Source organism: Falco peregrinus, chromosome 6, assembly GCF_023634155.1.
Source record: "Falco peregrinus isolate bFalPer1 chromosome 6, bFalPer1.pri, whole genome shotgun sequence".
In the NCBI taxonomy this organism is placed as follows: domain Eukaryota; kingdom Metazoa; phylum Chordata; class Aves; order Falconiformes; family Falconidae; genus Falco; species Falco peregrinus.
The window spans coordinates 18,184,099-18,202,332 of NC_073726.1; the positions used below are offsets into that span (position 1 = coordinate 18,184,099).

The following is an 18,234-nucleotide window of genomic DNA, read 5'->3' on the forward strand; positions in this document are numbered from 1 at the left end:
AGATGTCCTCTTAGTGGAATAAATATATGTGTCTGTGTGCAGAAGTGTACCAATGGTTTCTTTCTGATCATGTTAGTATGGAAAAAAATCTTGCTCTTTGTGGGATATAGGCCAACTATCAAAACCCAGAGTCCTTCAGAATTTCCTGTTAACTCATACAGGTGCAAAACCAGCCTGTCTCTTAAATATCCACAGTATAGGGGCCAGCCCTGTTTAATGTCTTCATCAACGATCTGGACGAGGGGACCGAGTGCACGCTCGGTCGGTTTGCAGGTGACAGCGAGCTGGGGGCAGTGCTGACCTGCGGGAGGGCAGGGGGCTCTGCAGAGGGGGCTGGGCAGGCCGGGCTGATGGGCCGAGGCCACTTGTAGGAGGTTCAACAGGGCTCAGTGCCGGGTCCTGCCCCTGGGTCACACCAGCCCCGCGCAGCGCGACGGGCTGGGGCAGGGGGCTGGGAACTGCCTGGGGGGAAGGGCCTGGGGGGGCTGGGTGACAGCCCTGGGCAGGAGCCAGCTGTGTGCCCGGGGGGGCAGAAGGCCAGCAGCGTCCTGGCTGGTATCTGGAAACAGTGTGGCCAGCAGGGCCAGGGCAGTGACCGTCCCCCCGCACTGGGCACTGGTGAGGCCGCACCTCGAACACGGGGTTCAGCTTTGGGCCCCTCACCTCAGGAGGGACGTTGAGGGGCTGGAGCGTGTCCCGAGAGGGGCAACGCAGCTGGTGAAGGGTCTGGGGCACAAGTCTGGTGAGGAGCAGCTGGGGGACCTGGGGCTGTTCAGCCTGGAGAGGAGGGGGCTCGGGGGGGACCTTACTGCTCTCTACAGCTCCCTGACAGGAGGCTGTAGGCAGGTGGGGGTCGGTCTCTTCTCCCAGGTAACAAGAGACAGGACAAGACAAAATGGCTTCAAGTTGCGCCAGAGTAGGTTGAGGTTAGATATTAGGAAAAATTTCTTCCCTGAAAGGGTGGTCAAGCATTGGCACAGGCTGCCCAGGGAGATGGTGGTATCACCATCGCTGGAGGTGTTTAAAAAATGTGTACATGTGGTGCTTAGGGAGATGGTTTAGTTGTGGACTTGGCAGTGCTGGGTGAATGGTTGGACTTGATGATCTTAAGCGCCTTTTCCAACCTAAGTGGTTCTAAGATTCTAAATGTCTCTGCTAAATTCTGACCTGAGGGGGAAAAAAAAAAAAAAATGGCCCAGAATTGTGAACTCCAAGCTTTCTCAAAAGCTAAATTAGCTCTCTTTGCCTCCCTCTGTATGATGTGTGCTTGTGCATATGTAGGCAGTCTTATTTTCATACCTATAAGTTCATGTCCTAATTTACAAAGTGTCTTTTGGCTATATTAATTGGTAATCTAGGGGTTTGGCTTTGGTGGATTTTTTTTTTTTGGTGTCCAAAAGAAAAGACATTTTACTATCTTAAAAGAAGTCCAGCAAGGCACCAGTAGGCAGATGTTAAGGCAAAACACCAAATAAGAGAGAGAATAAGGCATTTGAGGTTATCGTTGTGTCTACTCTGCTTCTGTTAATCATCATTTTTCAGTACTACGCATGAATTAAATTAGTGTTCTTTGCTTTAACAGAAAAAATGTGAACGTTACTGGCCTCTGTATGGAGAAGCAGCTGTAACGTTTGGACCATTTCGTGTTTCTTGTGTAAGTATAAAGCTTTAGAAATTAATTTTGGAGTATTTAATGCTTTTATAACTTAAAATAACTGTTCAACTAATAGTTTGTATTACAAAACAAATGCTTGTTTAATTGTTTGGTACCAAATTTTACACAAAGACTCTCAAAGGAATGTAGTGGAAAACAATGTGTGTGTTTAAGCTGTGTGGTTGTGTTGGTTTTTTTTTTAAATCCTTCATGATTTTGTAATTTTTTTTAAGTAGGAAACTTGTGTGTCTTGGTCTTGTATCTTTTTATGTATCATTTCTTCAGCTTTACATGATGTGATTTTGAATGTACCATACTTAAGAAATCAAATAATATTTGTATGTGTTGTTTCTGTCCATTATGACTTGCGTGTTCCAGATGTGCACGAGTAATGACAGTAACACTGGAACAGGCGATTTTCTTTAAGTTGCATGAAGAAAGAAAATGGAAACTAAACTAAATTTCTTCACTTGTTTCTGTTGGTAACAGATACAGGTTTATTTGAAAATACTTCCTTTGTTTCTATTGTTGCCTTTAAAATCAAACCAAAAATGAATAGCAGATCACCATGAGGTCTGAATCTTTTCCTGGAGAGGTCGCTGGGGGATAACTGTCAAGTAAGCTATGATTCCAGAAAGATGGAGGAAACCTGAAAGTTTGTCGCACGTTGTGTTTGTGTTATCAGGAGTTCTGATTGCTGAGCTTAAGTACTAGGGCCTCTTCCAGTTCTGATATTTGCTCATAAATCATAACAGAAGGGTATCAGGCAGATTAATAGGCAGGAAGGGGGACCATGGATGTCTGCTACACCAGGCACAGTAGGGAATTGAAAGTAATTCTTTTGGCAGCTGTCATCTTGGCATCACATGAGATGGGTGTGGGTTTCTGCAATCACCTTTCCTTGGTAGTGAAAAGTCATAGTGCAATCACCATTTCACAAAAGGGGACCGCTTACATACCAGAAATTCACTTCATGAATTGGGAAGTTTTCAGGGTATGAGTGAGGATGTATGGTATGTGGGAGCATAGCCACCAAAATCAATATGGTTAGCATTCCTTACGTGTGGGATAGCATCCAGTTTCCTCTGTACACACCTGTTTATGTATCTTTATTCCCTCTGGCCTATCACATTGTGTTCAATGACTGCCTAATTACTTAGGGGAAGAGAATAGAAAAAAAGCCATATATAGGGTGATCCTTCTTGTATTTGCTGTCAGCTTCCAGCAGCAGACTAACAGGACTTCCTTAATTGGATGTTGCCTTTGGATTATCAGTATTTTTATAATGCAGTGGATGATGAATTTGTCAATTTTATTTTTGAGTTATGATTTTCGTCACTTACTCTTTCTGACATTCACATCATTGTGTTGTTGGAGGAAAACACTTCTTCATGTCTTTATGTTTAATCTTGCCACCTGGTAGTTTAATCAGGTTCTATTATGTTCTATTAGTTACTATTCGGATATGAACAAAACCTGGCATTGAAGTGTTGATTATAACTGTCATCAGTATAAATTATCTTACTGTAACTTTTTACACTGCAGTTCATGATTGGCCTTTGCCTGCTCACTTACTCTAATACAGTGGAATTGTTCCATTCCAGATTGATCTCAAAACTATTTTGTTTAGTTTTTTTCCTTCTCCTTAATTCAGATGTACGTGGGTTTGGATGTGAATTGCTGCTGTCTTCTAGCCGAAATGTTTTAAGGTGCTCAGAAAGAGCTAGCATGCCAGTTTATCAAGCTATTCCTAATACTACTTTGAAATAGCCTACGAAGAATTAAGTACGCTTCAAGTTCATCTTGTCAAGAAAGCATATACTTAGAAATTTTGGTCTGTAAAGATTCCAAGTACCCTTTGCCTACCTTAATTTGATTTAAAAATTGACTTGTGAGTTTGTTTTTTTGTGGGTTTTACTTTTGGGTTTTTACCCTGTACCTAGTAAGTGGTGGTTGCATACCTGGTAAGTATTAGAGAAAAGGAATTGTGTGTATGTTGTATTTGACATCTGAGAATGTCTTATCTTTGGATACAATGATGTATATGGGCTCCATTAGCTGCTAGGTAGGCATTATCTCCTTTAAACCTGTAAAGTGTTGCAATTGCTTTCTTGATTGGTAAATGGTAAAATCCCAGTAGCCGATGGGAACATGTTAAAGCATATGTGCAGTCTCCTAAATTCACTGTGGAAGCTGTAACGCTAAGCTTTTGAATGCATCTTCAAATTGTGATATTACTGATATTTTAGGTACAGTAATATTGTTTGGTGTCTACAGCATAAACTTTCCTTGATGTTCCAAAGGCATATTTGAACATCCCAGGAGCCTAGAGACTATGCTTTTTGACCACAACGAAGATAATTACAATGATCCATTCAGATGCATCCTTAAGTGAAAATAATAAGGGGTGTGTGTGTGTGTGTGGAATGAAAGATGTCATAGGATAAAGTGATTAGAGGCTGAAGTTTATACAGCAGGACTGTTATAGAAGGATGGCTGTGGGAGGCAATCTGTACATTAAATATAAATTTACGGAGAAAAAAAAAGAAAAGGGAGTACTTTGAAATACTCTTACAAGGTTTACTGTTGGTTTCAAGACCAGGCTAGACACTTACTGGTTGAAAACTCCCATTTTTATTTTAAGTAAAAGTGACATCTTCCACAGTATCTTTTGTAGCAAGCTAAGTTGCTGCTGTTTTAAAATCAGTGTTTTGATTGCTCATCTTTTGGGGAAATTGTAGTACAAAACCAGTACATTAAGACACCTGAGTTTAAAGTTTGGGTTTTTAGTTATAATCTGTGTGGTGTATATTAATCTTTTTTTTCCCCAATTTATTACTGTTTTCTCATGTTTAGGAAGCTGAGCAAGCAAGAACAGATTACTTCATTAGAACATTATTACTTGAATTTCAAAATGTAAGTATATGATCATGTCTGGTGCCAACAAGCGGTTGCTCAAAGGTTTCTGAAATGATACAATGAAGGAAGCTCCTGAAAATATCTTCACTTTTTTAGTTCTGTATGTAAAGCATCAAGTTTAGAAGTGATGTTAAAAGCTTAGCGTCTAAGAAAAGAGTAGTGAAACTGTTTCCTTGTCTTTTATATATGTTCTTGTTTAGCCAAAGTTGTGTGATGGTCTTCAATATCATGTGTTAAGAACTACAAAGCTACTGTCACCCTAGGAGAATTTCGCTGTTTACCTCAACTAAAAATACCATGACAAACTGAATCAGACTTTTTGTTTGTTTGTTTTTTAAAAAAAATCAAACAAACTTGCCATCTGTTTCCTCTAACTCCACCTGGTTAGCTTCTTTTTGGATGAAGTCTGTGTGCTTGTTAGAATTTGCCCTATACTTATTGTCATTGTTTTACAATGTTGAAAAGACACTTCTTATGTCCATTTCTATATTTGTATTGCCAAATAAATAAAGTAATAATGACGACAACTTAGTGGTATTTCCCCTCCACCCCCAAAGTTTCTCATTCTAGCTTGTAAAAAGTCACTCTTCTTGTAATTGAAATACATGTAAAAATATGGAATGTTCTCGATTAAACTGAGTTGCACTGTCTTTTTGCTGGGGGAACTTCTGGATGGGGGAATTGTATGTAGCATATTCAAGGGTCAAGATAGAAATGTACTATTAAGAGTGAGCTCAAGGCTTTGGAATTCTTGAAGATTTGATATCCTAGTGTTCAATATGTAGAATTGGCTTACCAGACAAGTATTTGGTAAACCTGTTTATTTCCACTGTTTGTTAAGTTGGCAACTGTAAGTGGTTACAATTAGTCTCTTTATGGAAGAAATTGAGTTTATTCATCTTAGTGAAAACTTGTGATGCAAACTACTGTAAAACATGAGACCTACTTCATAAACTGAGTATGTTATGTTAATTGTGGAAATTGTCATATTTTCAGTGAAATGAAAAGCACTTGCATTTTCATGTAACTGTTAAGAATGGATGATTTAAGCTTTTCTTGCAAACTTATACATAAGCGTCAGGTTTGAGGTGACTTGATTTGTCTGCAAAGCAACTGTCAGTAAGTGTAGAGCTGTCCTAGAAAAACATGAAGGTTAACTGATGAGATGTCAAAAACCCCAAAGCAGAATTTAATTTAATTTTATTTTAATTTAATTTAATATTACTTTTAATACCTGAATAGCATGAGAACCGGTTACTTCAGAAACTACTTAATTTGTTTTGCTTGCATATACTATACATGCAAATCATGTTTGACCACTTCCCTGAGTTCTGTTCCGGTTAATTTTAATAGTTTGTATACGATACCTGTGTACTACATAAAACTTAAGTAGTAACAAAAAGCTACAATTTGTGCCATGGTTTTGATCTTGGCAAAGAGCCCAAAGTTTCTGTTCCTTTAAGGAGTATTGTAATTGAAAGAATTAACAAGATAGGTTGATATTGAACTTACGTGGCTGATAAAACTATCTTTCTTCAGACTTAACCTTTGCTTCAGGATTTCTGTGGGCATACAGAAAACCCACATTTTGGTAATGAGTTACAGATTTCATCTTACTTTGAGGAATTCTAAGTGTAGAACTGGGGAGGAAAAATAGGTATTTGTGGTATAGAGAAATATCCTTTTAAGTTCCTTCTCTGGTTTTCCAGAATAACAAAAAGTTTTGTCACTTCTTTAAACTTTTTGATGGAGAATCATACAAAATACTACACAAAAGAATTTTAAAATTCATTTAAATATACAAAGTTACTTTAGTTTCTATGAGGAAAACCAGTTTGAAACTTGAAGATTATTTTAAGCTAAAACATCAGGTTCTTTCTTAAAAAGTGGCAGTAAAAAAGGACTATGAAGACTCCTTTTCATTTTTAGTTTCCATATAAAAAGCCTAAATTTGAATAATTCTTTTTCCTGGCAGTTCTGCTAATGTGAAAAATCACTGGTTTTGTCTCTTTTAATCTAATTAAGTTAGTTCTTGGTGGGCCTTATTTAGGCAGCTGTAAGTTTTCTTCCTCCTTACTGATGAGGTTTTACATAAGCAGTTGGATTTTTAAAATGCCTTTTCTTGGGCTGGATTTTCTCTTGCTTTTACTAGCTACAGTGTTTCCACAAGTCTGGCAAAAGTAAAGCATCAAAAATAGTTTGTTCAATTGGAAGATGATATACATTTCCATGCTTAAGGGGCCCACTATGTTGCTTCTCAAATAACGACGTAGAAGGTAGCATAGGTCTTGAAACTTGCAACCTGTAACGTTGATCAAAAAAGTCATATGCTTCTCTAGGACATTACTTTGAGGGCATACGAGAATCCAGAGGTGTGACAACAGTGTGGAAAGGTGCAGTAGAACTAGTTGTATTGCAGATGATTTAGGTAATAGTGAGAAAGAGGATTTGGCCTTTCAGGGATTTAGGTAGCTGAGTGATTAGGCTGTTCCAAAGCTTGCTTCTTAGTTGTCTTTTAGTACTTCTGTAATATGAGCTAAATAGAACAAAAGTGTACCTGCTGTTGTTGCAAGTGTGATCGGTGTTTAGATACCGCCTGAATTATTTCTCTCACTTTCTTAATTTCCTTCTGCATGTGAATGTACACACTTCATTTTGTAATGTGACAAAACAGTAACTATTCCCTGCCCCCCATTTTTTTTTAATGTAAGTTACTGGAGTATGATTGGAGAAAGAACCTTTCATGGTGGACTTTCCCTTTCTTTCTCTCTTTCGAAGTTTTAGACTGTAAGGACAGAGAATCTTCTAACACAGTTCAATGTTGTAGGACTTTTAACCAATATATTATAGAGAGGGGCTTGTGTGAACTGCCCCATAGTTCTTTCTTCTGTGCATTAGCAGCACTCAAAATACCACAGCATTTGCCTTGAGTTTTTCTAAGTGGTATAAGCTGTAAGTTTGGGGTTTTTTAATACAGTAAATGGCTTTGCTTGTCCACACTTTATCATGGAAAAAGTGAAAGTTCATTGAACTAATTATCTCATGCAAACTCCTCAAATATGTGTTATCATTAATGCATTTCCCCCTCCTTTTCCCTTAGGAGACTCGTAGTGTATATCAATTTCATTATGTTAACTGGCCTGACCATGATGTCCCTTCATCTTTTGATTCTATTCTGGATATGATCAGTTTGATGAGAGAATACCAGGAACATGAAGATGTACCAATCTGCATACACTGCAGGTATCAAATATATTTAATTTTTAAGTTTATATACATTTAAATTTTTTTTGAAGTCTAGGCTTTTGGTATGAGATGAAGTAGTTTGAGTCTAAATCAGTAGTTAGTTTCCTAAAAAGGAATATTTCTTCATGTCAAAACTTGGCTCAAAATCAGTCTTCACTGTCTTAAAACGCATGACAGTGAAATTTTGCTTCTACTTCAGTTCAAGGCAGAATATCAATCAGAAGAGATTTAGTCTTTGAAGGGGAAACAATTTTGTGGTTCTTAAGACATTTAAGTCCTCATTAGGGCAAAACAGACTTTGAAGATCACTGCAAATCAGGTCTGGGAGTCAAGGTTCCATTTTCAGTTGGAAAGACTACATGGCAGGTACATCACAACCTAAGCACTCTTCTACCTGTCTTCTAGTATAACAAAAAATATTTCTAATGAGCAGGCTGTAGATTCTGGTTGGTAAGTTTTTGCTTCTGAGCAGCAGTTTCATCTTGGATCTGAAATATGGCTAACAGAAGGACTGTTGAAGCTAAACTGCCATAAAAGTGTTTTGGTGAATTGACAATTTCCGACAGTAAGTCTGGAAAGTTCTTGCCTATGATATTTGATGCTTTTTTTAAGCAACAAAAGTTAATGCATTATATATCAGAATAACTGAATTCAGATTCATAAGCCAGGTAATGTTAGATTGTTGGGGCTTATTAACTGTTTAGAACTTGGTTATTCTCTTAAAGTGTATAGAAATGTATTGTCTTTAGCTGCCTTCTTTTTCAGCTTGTCATTTTAAAGTAATCGAGGTCCAAAAGCATAAGAAACTTACTTAGCACTGAAATCCATTTCACTTTGTCCTATTTCTCTTGAATGTCAATGTTGTAAAGAACCAGCATTCACGACTGCAGTGTAAATATAATGTAACAAGTATACATGTGTTAAAACTCTTTGTGTAAAATAGAGAAATTCATACTGCTAGGTAGGATAAAAGTGATAGTTCGCTATCATTTTTATAACTTTCAGATTTAAGTTTTTTTAATAACAAGAAGAAAATACAGAGATGATACTAAATCAGAAAAATGTGGGAAATCTTTAAAGGTATTCTGTTCTGTCATTTAACATATCTATCATTAAATTTTGACATCCTTACTGTTGTAGCAGTGGTCACTAGGAATAGTGCGACAAAAGTGGGAATAAAAATGTCAGCATTGAAGCATCTTTCATGATTACAGTTCCAACTGGCTATGAAAAACTTGCATTAAAAATGTCAATGCTCCATTTTGCATTTTTCACTGTTAATTTTTTCATTTTTAAGACATTATAGTGTCAGATTGAGTTTAAAATGATAATTGAGAAATTTTGATATTTGTTTTCATGTGGACTCTGGAAACATAAAGCGTATAGTGTATATTTAACCAATTAAAATAATTTCTAACATACCGTAACTGTTTATGTTCATAGTGCAGGGTGTGGAAGAACAGGAGCTATTTGTGCCATAGATTATACATGGAATTTGCTTAAAGCTGGGGTAAGGAATCTTAAAAGAGCGGATTTTTTGTCATTCTGTCATTTTATAACAGTGATTGAGCTCTTGAATGTTCTAGAAGAGTAAAATGTTTAAGACCAGAACTTTTTTGACAGGTTGACGTTTGGTTTCGTTGCATTCATGCTTCAGTATGTACTTCATTTCCTTTGACAGCAAGCTTATACCTAAAAAGTCACTGTAAAATTACAGATTTATAAAATATATTTCAATATAAAGTGGTTTTTTAAATTCAACTTTATCAACATCTCTGCTTGATCTTGCAGCTCTTGAGGCCTGATACTTGAAATATACAGGGATAACTTAGTTTTGGGATTTTTCAGTTGTGAAGCATCATTAATGTTGCAGTGTCATATTAAAGCTTTCATTACATGTCTAATTTTCAAAATACTTGAAATGCTCTCATCTGTTCTAAATCAAATGTTTAAAACCAGTTCTGGAGAGTAATTGCTTTTTTAAAAAAAATCTTCATAGCTGCAATGTAGAGAGAACAGATTTGCTTTACCTACAGAAGCTAAACGTACTTTTGGATGTCTAACGGCTTTTGTATTGCTGTTCTGACAAACGGTTTTGTCAATGTAATTGACTTTCTTCTATGTTTCAGAAAATTCCCGAAGAATTCAATGTATTTAATTTAATACAGGAAATGAGGACACAGAGGCATTCTGCAGTACAGACAAAGGTATAGCTTGTTTTGAAATAAATCTCTACAAAGAATGATGGTATATTATCATATGATAAAGATCTTGCGCACTAATTTTTATCTGGTAATCTACTATAGGAGCAGTATGAACTTGTCCATCGAGCCATAGCACAACTGTTTGAAAAGCAACTGCAAAAATACGAAAGTTGTGCAGATTGGAAGATTGCAGATGGAGTGGTAGGTGTCTCTCCTCTATGAGTTGAAGCTGTTGGCTTCTGATAAAGATTTTCCTTTACAGTCTATTTTTTTAAATTTATTGTGAGGCACGTACAAAACTTGTTTGGACTACATGTGGGGTTTTTTGCCGAGTAGGGACACCTAGCCTGTGCTGAACTTACACTGAGGACTTGGTTTTAGAAGTAGAGTCAGATAATTAAAGGAATATTTACCATGTATAACAAATGCAATTGCAATGGGGGAAGCAATTCTAGTATGGATGAAATGCAGGACTTAAATATTTCAAGTTGTGAAATGTGCCCTTGGTGAGGTGGCAGTAGTTGACAGCTGGTCTGTTGCTTTGATTGGCAGTACTTACCCCAATTTTGATACATTGGCAGCAAAAGAAATTTTGTTGAAGCCTGAGCTGCTGCAAATTACTTGTTAACCAGTGTGATAAAAAGAAAGCCAAGTAAAACTCCAGCCTGCATATACATATATATACACATAGAATTTATCTATATACACATATGTGTATTTATTTTTATCTGATCTCTGTTTAGGTTAAACTGTCTTGAGAGGGAAAAACTTAATGGAATTTTTCTTTTCCTCCTTCTCCCCAGTGTGATGTTGGGCCCAATTTTAAACCAGCCAATAAGCATTAATGTGACACTGGGCTATTACACGCTGTTACGGGCTGCCTTGGTCTTGGCCCAACCCAGCTTTGATGTAGTTGAGCAGGACTAAAAGTGCCTTTGATAGGAAGCTTCATACTGTACCCTTTTAATAAAGGAAATGAAAAAAACCTTGGAAAAATAATATTCTTCATTGGTAATCATAGTGTTTGAGGATTTTTCTGTCTCTTTAAGGTTTAAATTTTTTTTTCCCCCTTTTTTATGTTTAGATATTTTTTTCTTGGCTATGAATGGGCACCAAGTTAAAAATGGCTTTTTGGATCCATATATTCTTTCTCTCACCCACAGTCCAGAACTGTGTACCATGCTTTATCCTTGCACTGTATTTTGTTTTTGCAGTAACTTTATCTGTCCCTTCAGTATCCTATTGGTGTAGGTCCTGTTGCTCTCTAGAGGTATGAGAGTTGTATTTTCAGGACCATTTGAAATATCTGGAAGCAGTTTTAAATCTGCCTTTATTAATAAGTAGCCTTTTAATTTTAGGGCTATAGCTATTCTATACTGTGCTTTCTAGGAAGCCTAAAATGTTTTTCATTCTTAGAAAAAAGGCATATACCCTTCTGTTAACTCCTAAGAATTTATATCAGTTCCTGCAATAAGGTCTTTGGTTATGACAAGAAACCTGATGGACTAAGTGCAATATGTATAGGGCAGGCTCTTTTAATGTTACTGGTTTGATATTCAGCCTAGCTGATCTGTGAATTTTCATTTACTTCTGAATGATCTCATTGTGCTGGAAACGGGGCAAAATGAATTTGTCACTCTGACTAGATAGAGCCTTTTTTGCATTAGGAAATTATTCTTCTTCATATTGTAGCTTGAACACTTCTGCAGGAGGGTTGAGGTAAAAAGCCTTATAGGCGAAGAGTTTCTCTATCTAAAAATTCGGTACTTAAATTTGCTACTATTCATTTGTTAGGAAATTTGCCTTCAGGGGATTAACTGGTGTAGCTTAGCTTCTGTTTTAGTTTTACAAGGTAGTCTACCTCACATATCCAATTAAATATCTCCTTGTAGCTTTAACCTGATTCTCAAAACTTTGAGGCTTACTTGAGACAGTGTTTTTGCTATTCTGAAAAAGCTGGCTTTTTTCCTCCAAGGGTGTTACGTAGCTTCTGTTGTATATAATATCTGTTTTTTCCCAGAAATATTGGGTGTTTTTAACTAAGATATATTCCAGAATGTTTGGCTTTGAAAAGGAAACAAACTGATGCAGAAAGTTTTCACACAACTTTATTACATATAATGTAATATCCTAAGGCTCCTTCCCAGATCTTACTCTGTCTGCAGGTGCTACAGCAACTGTGGAATGGTGTACATGTGAAGAGTTTTAATTATGTGAAGAGTTTTAATTATGTTTAGTGGAAACAATTCCAAATGAAAGAATGTGCCTTCTTTGGATATATTACTGTTATATGGGAGATACTACTTAACTGAAGAGGAAAGTTTCTTTCATTTATTGTATTTTGATGGTACTCTGAAGAGTTGGAGTACTCTGTAAGGTTGGTTTCATGGTTCTGTTGTCCAATTGCTTTTCCCGTTTCAAGCAGCTTTTGAAATAAATTGTTATCTAAGCCTTGTAAGCAGTGTTTGCCAGTAACATCGCAGTAAAAAGTTAATCTGATTGGCAACGAGTAGCAGTATTCATAGGGAAGTAGCTTGGACGCAGTCCTGAACGTGTGTTCCTGTGAACTTGCCAGCTTTGCCCTGCTGGAAACAATACTGTAAAAAGTCAACAAAAACAACACATGCAGTGTTTGAAAATAGGTTTATCATAGGGTTAGAATTTCTATTAGCATTTGATAGAAGGATTCAAAACCATGTAGAAAATGCACATGTGATGTAACGTAGTAATTGTATGCTCTTGCCATATAATTAGTTATACGTATTGTGAATGTAGAGAACTACAAATGTGCTTAAAATAATGCTAATTATGTAAATGAAAGTATATGAAGAAAAGCTTTCTTCAGATACCAGGCAGAGTACTTTCAGCAGTCCCCACAGTAGCCGAATTTCAGGGCAAAGATGAAACTGTTGCTCAGAAGCAGGTTTTTTCTGATAAGAAAAGACTCGGATGCTGAGTTTGATAATTGGAACTATTTTTCTCCCCCACACCCCCATAGTAGGACGCTTTTAAATTTGATAGACTCAGCCCCCTTCTCACTGAAACTCTTGATCATATCATCAAGTATTCAAAGTCATTAACTCTGCTTCTCACAATCAGTGGTTTTGTTAGTACTGTTGTGAAAATATTACACTTGGTGTTTGGAAGTTTTGAAACATGTGAGCTGATTAGTCTTGATCATCTGATAAGATACTGGTCAGGCTTGTATGAGTAGAATATTTTGTGAGTTATTTGAGGCATCTTTGTGATCTGAAGTGAAAAACCATAGTTGTCTTGGAAATCTGAATCAGATGGAATTCGATAAAGTTGGATGTTCTGTACGTAGAAAAAGGAAAATTGAGCGAAAGACAAAACAACAAAAAGTTTACTATCTTTTTAAAAATATTTCCTGTTGAATTTTGTCTCTTGACAGTAAAAAGCATGTTACAGTACTGCAAGTCCTTTATCTACCCTTATCCACTAACAGAAGCTTGTATTACTAAATACTTTCTCCAATATACGACGTTCCTAGTACTCTCAAGTATCTCTTGCATTTCTTCCTGTAGAAGTGACAGAATTCTGTTGCTGCGGTTGATAACACTTTTAGAAGCTGTGGAGGAATCAACTGCTATAAGAAGAATTGATGGTATTCAAAATGTTAGTGGTTCGGAAACTAAGTGAAAAGACTGCTGTTCAGGTTCTCTTTGCTGTTTTGCAGCTTGGAAAGAGATTTTTGGCCATTGCAGCACTCTAAAAAATCATATCTTCAGAGATATTTATCTTGCTGCCTAAGCTTGGAAAGTTTTATTTAATTTGAGTGTATCGTTTCTGTCTGAAGTATTTCTCATCCACTGATGCTCTGTGGTTCCCATGCTGCTTTATGATAAGGGCAAAAGGAATGCCTCAATTCCTTTTAAGGGAAACCAAGATATTACTTCTGCAAGAGCATTTGCAGTAAATTTGCTAGTACTTTACCAGTACAGAAGGCTTCTGAATGACATTAAATGTTTCCACTGTGAGTTCCAAAGTAAAATTATGCATTGTAATTCCTGGGCAGAAGACTTTGAATTGTAGGCAATGCCTGTGGAATCTCAGTATAAAACTGTGATCCTCTAATTGTTCCAAGTTAGTGACAGCTCTGTTTGGTGATTAAGCCATTGGAGGAAGTAGGTGGGGAGAAGAGCCATCTTTGGGAGGTGACAGCACAATTTAGGTCACCTTAGGAAGTTTAATTCAGATGCTGCATCTGCCATGAGAATTCCTTGTTCCTCTGCATTACCACAGGAGCATGAGTTACCCTGTATTGCTGTAGACTAGATGTAATCTACACTAAATATTTAACTTTATGGTCTTTTCATTTGTTAATGTAGTCCTTTATAGATATACACACATTTCATATATATATATATATATATATATAAAATATGTGTGTGTAATTCAACAGAATACCTAGAAATTCTGAACTATGAGTATTTTCACTTAATCTTGGTAGCTGCTCCCTCAAATCAAAGAGGACATTGGAACTCTCAAACTGTTCAGGAGTTAATGCATATAGAGGTAAAGGTTGGGGAAAGCTCTTTTTCTTTTCTTTTTTTTTTAACCCACTTATTATTAATGTTTTTGTTTCCTTATAGTGAGAAGCCTGCCACAGTAAGATAGGTATCATCTGTAAGAAAGCAGGGCGCTGCACCGTACACTTATTGACAGAATTGCACATTTGTCTGTATGATGACCCCTGTGAACTAAATATGTTGTTCTGGTTTTTATAAGCTGATGCTTTTTAAAATTGCATTTTGCGAGAGAATGCAACATCTGTCTAGAGAAGCAAGAGTGCTGACTGATGCCAGTAAGCTGTGATTAGGAAGGGTGGAAGGCTTTTTCTTAATATTGCCATCTGCTTTTCTCAAGGCATGTGTCCATCCCAGTGAAATACCCTATATTCACTTCTACAGTTGAGATTCCTCTGTTTTGCTCCATGCTAGTTGTTCTGCATGTTTACTAGTTGACTTAATCTGATACATGACAGAAGGGGAAATCTGTGAGTTGGTATCACTCAAGGGTGCTCAAAATACTGGTTGTTCACTGTATTTTGTGACACAGAACTGAGAACAAGCAAGACTTGCTCTGAGCTTTCAGCAGGCCGTATTCCTTCAGTTAAAAGCAAGAAGAGATCCAGTAGTAACTGAGCACAATTACTTAAAAATGCTGCAACGCCATAGAGCTGATAATAAGTGCTGTTTTGTCTTGCATGGGTTAGTGCATTTGGTTATTGCCTTAAACTTCTATCATCTTCAACTTTTGAAGTAAAAATCCTTTACTTATTGGGGAATGAGTTGCCTAAAGGTGAACAAAGCCTACACAGAAACGTAAGTCTGTTGAGCTAATTAAGCAAAGTAGTGAAATTACCTCTTTTTTGGTGATGGCAGTTCCTGTACCATTCTTGCTCCTGATTTAATTTAACTAGAGCAGAACTGATCTTGATTTTAACCTAATGCAGAAGTGAAAGCTTTTGAACACATATCTGCCTGAATTAGTGTATGAGGTTGGGATAACCACTGACTTCTAGGGTTGAATTAAAAAGTACCATTTTGTGTGTGTGTGTGTCTTGTTGTTTGGTTTGTGAGGGGGTTTTATTATTTTTTGAAGAATTGTCTCTGTGGTTGTAAACGTGCCTCAGACGTTTGAGTTTATACCCATTTTGCAAGGTATATGCGTATGTTTTATTACTAGTATCAAAAAATGGCAGTGCGTCTTCAGCTACTTCTGCCTGTGTCAACTAGCAACAGCTTCTTACTGTATAGAGTTCAGAAAAGCTCTGACAGATGGTAGCTTCCTAAATGGGCTCTTTCTTCTGTCTGTGAGAAAAACATATCTCAAGAAACATTCTATTCACAAACACTTCACTTTACAAACACAGAAGGATAGGGGTGCAGCTGCTGGTTTGTTTTCCAGACAAGTTAGTCTACACCACAGCCAACAGGCACACCCTTTCCCTTGCCAGTGCCTTTTAGAAAACTGAGTGCCTGAATAAGAAATCTGTTCCTCAAAACTTCTGTGCAGGCAGGACTGAACTGGAATAGTGTTCTGATCTGCTGTAGGATGGAGAAGTTGAGGAGGAACTCCTCCTGTGGAGTTTATGTCTTTCTAATATCTCTCTGCCTTAGGAAACTTGGATGTGCTGTGGTGCTAAAACAAGGCAAATAGCCCACTCTGTTCTTAGGATGAAGTTAGTTACTATCTCTAGTTACTAGTTCTTAAGATTAAGGAGGGCCCTATTAGTACAGCATCAATGCATTTAGTGCTGTCCACAGTAATGACTACATATGGGAGAGATTCAGAGATCATTTTGCACAACTCGGGGAAGTGGGGAGAGGTATGACATGACTATTGAGCAGGAAACTGACTTGCTGCTGTTAGATTCCGTGAGCCTTTGACATCTTTGACACCAGCCTTCAGAGTAGTGTTCTGTCTGAATGTGGGCAATAAAATTCATTTTCATGTGTGTTAAGGGCAAAACAGTCTGTCTGATCACCCGATACCTGATGTTAAAGAGGCTTAGAAATAGCTTTCCTGCGTATTTGAGTAGAGGGGTCGAATGTCCACGTTTCCTGGTAATGTTTCATTCCATCAGTGGCTAGAAAAAAACCCCTCTGAAGTTGTATTTTTTTCCAGTTGGCATGTCTGCAGTAGTTTACAGCTACATTTTAAAAATTTTCTGAGCTCTTAATGTTTTTCAGTAAGTCAAGGAAAACTGACAAAGGACTTAAAAGGGTACCTTTGTTCCTAGATAAGATTGAGGGTCCTGCATTCAGTTGATGGATCAAGCATAGCATTCATAGTTGGTTTCTTTTTATTTTAATATCTTATCAGCCAATTTTTTTCATTCTTTCTCTGACTTTTGGACACTATGTCTTGATGACAGCACTTTTTGCTGTGAGTGATTGTTAAGGTAGTGCTGATGCAATACGTTTCTGAAGGTAATTGGCTTGCAACCAGTGTTGTTCATTAAGAAGCTAGAATGATGCAACGCCCAGTACTTTAAACATATTCAAACATAGTTCACAGTACGCTTCACTTTGAGAGGCAACCAGTGGATAATAATCATGTTGTACCTTACTGAACTAGGATCAGTTGACCTGATATGGCTATTAGTATTTTTATGCATTAGTCCAGGAAAACCAAAAATATTTTTTCATGGAAGTAACAGAGACTTAAAGAAACAATGTATTGTGACATAAATTAAAAAAAAAACAAAAAGAGCTATTTGCAAGTTGAGCAAGAGTGCTGTAATGTTGCAAACCTAAAGGCTCAGATTTGGAAACAAAAAGGGCAGAATTTGGTTTGCAGCAGAGGCTTTGTGTGTGGTCTGGATGTCTAAGTTCCAAATGTGCTCAGTGGAACCAGTTCTGTTACCTTTATCCCCAGCTTACTGGCTGGCTGCTCACTGGTGGATGAAAAGCCGGACATGAGCTGGCAGTGTGCGCTCACAGCCCAGAAAGCCAGTCATATCCTGGGCTGCATCACAAGAAGCGCGGCCAGCAGGTCGAGGGAGGTGACTGTGCCCCTCTGCTCTGCTCTGGTGAGAGCCCCCCTGCAGTGCTGCGTCCAGCTCTGGGGCCCCGGGCACAGGAAAGACACGGACCTGTTGGAGCGGGTCCAGAGGAGGCCTCAAAAACGATCAGAGGGATGGAACAGGTCTCCTATGAGGACAGGCTGAGAGAGTTGGGGTTGTTCAGCCTGGAGAAGAGAAGGCTCCGGGGAGGCCCTATAGCAGCCTTCAGTACCTAAAGGGGGCTTATAAGAAAGATGGGGGCAAACTTCTTAGCAGGGCCTGTTGTGATGGGACAAGGGGTAATGGTTTTAAACTAAAAGAGGGTAGATTCAGACTAGATATAAGGAAGACATTTTTTACAATGAGGATGGTGAAACACTGGAACAAGTTGCCCGTATACCATGCTAGATGTCCCGTCCCTGGAAACATTCAAGGTCAGGTTGGACGGGGCTCTGAGCAACCTGATCTAGCTGAGGATGGCCCTGCTTACTGCAGGGGGTTGACTAGATGACCTTTAAGGTCCCTTCCAACCCAAATAATTCCATGAAAACCAACCAACCTTGTTGGACTGCTGTGGGAGCTTCAGTTGTGGTCATGTAAATGTAAGTGGCTTTTATCTGCAAATTGAATCTCACTCAAAAAAAAAAAAAAAGAAAAAAAAAAAAAGAAAAGATAGTTAC

At 37.7% G+C, this 18,234-nt stretch overlaps 1 protein-coding gene across 2 annotated transcripts in view; it reads left to right on the forward strand.

Annotated features, from left to right (window-relative positions):
• The window catches only part of PTPN12 (protein tyrosine phosphatase non-receptor type 12), a 78,246-nt gene that overhangs the window by 39,754 nt on the left and 20,258 nt on the right, over positions 1-18,234 (forward strand). For both annotated transcript variants that reach the window (XM_055807802.1, XM_055807801.1), the window contains exons 6-11: positions 1,583-1,654; positions 4,511-4,570; positions 7,674-7,816; positions 9,263-9,329; positions 9,949-10,026; positions 10,126-10,224. In XM_055807802.1, coding sequence (XP_055663777.1) covers positions 1,583-1,654; positions 4,511-4,570; positions 7,674-7,816; positions 9,263-9,329; positions 9,949-10,026; positions 10,126-10,224 — 519 coding nt within the window. The remainder of the gene's footprint in view (positions 1-1,582; positions 1,655-4,510; positions 4,571-7,673; positions 7,817-9,262; positions 9,330-9,948; positions 10,027-10,125; positions 10,225-18,234) is intronic.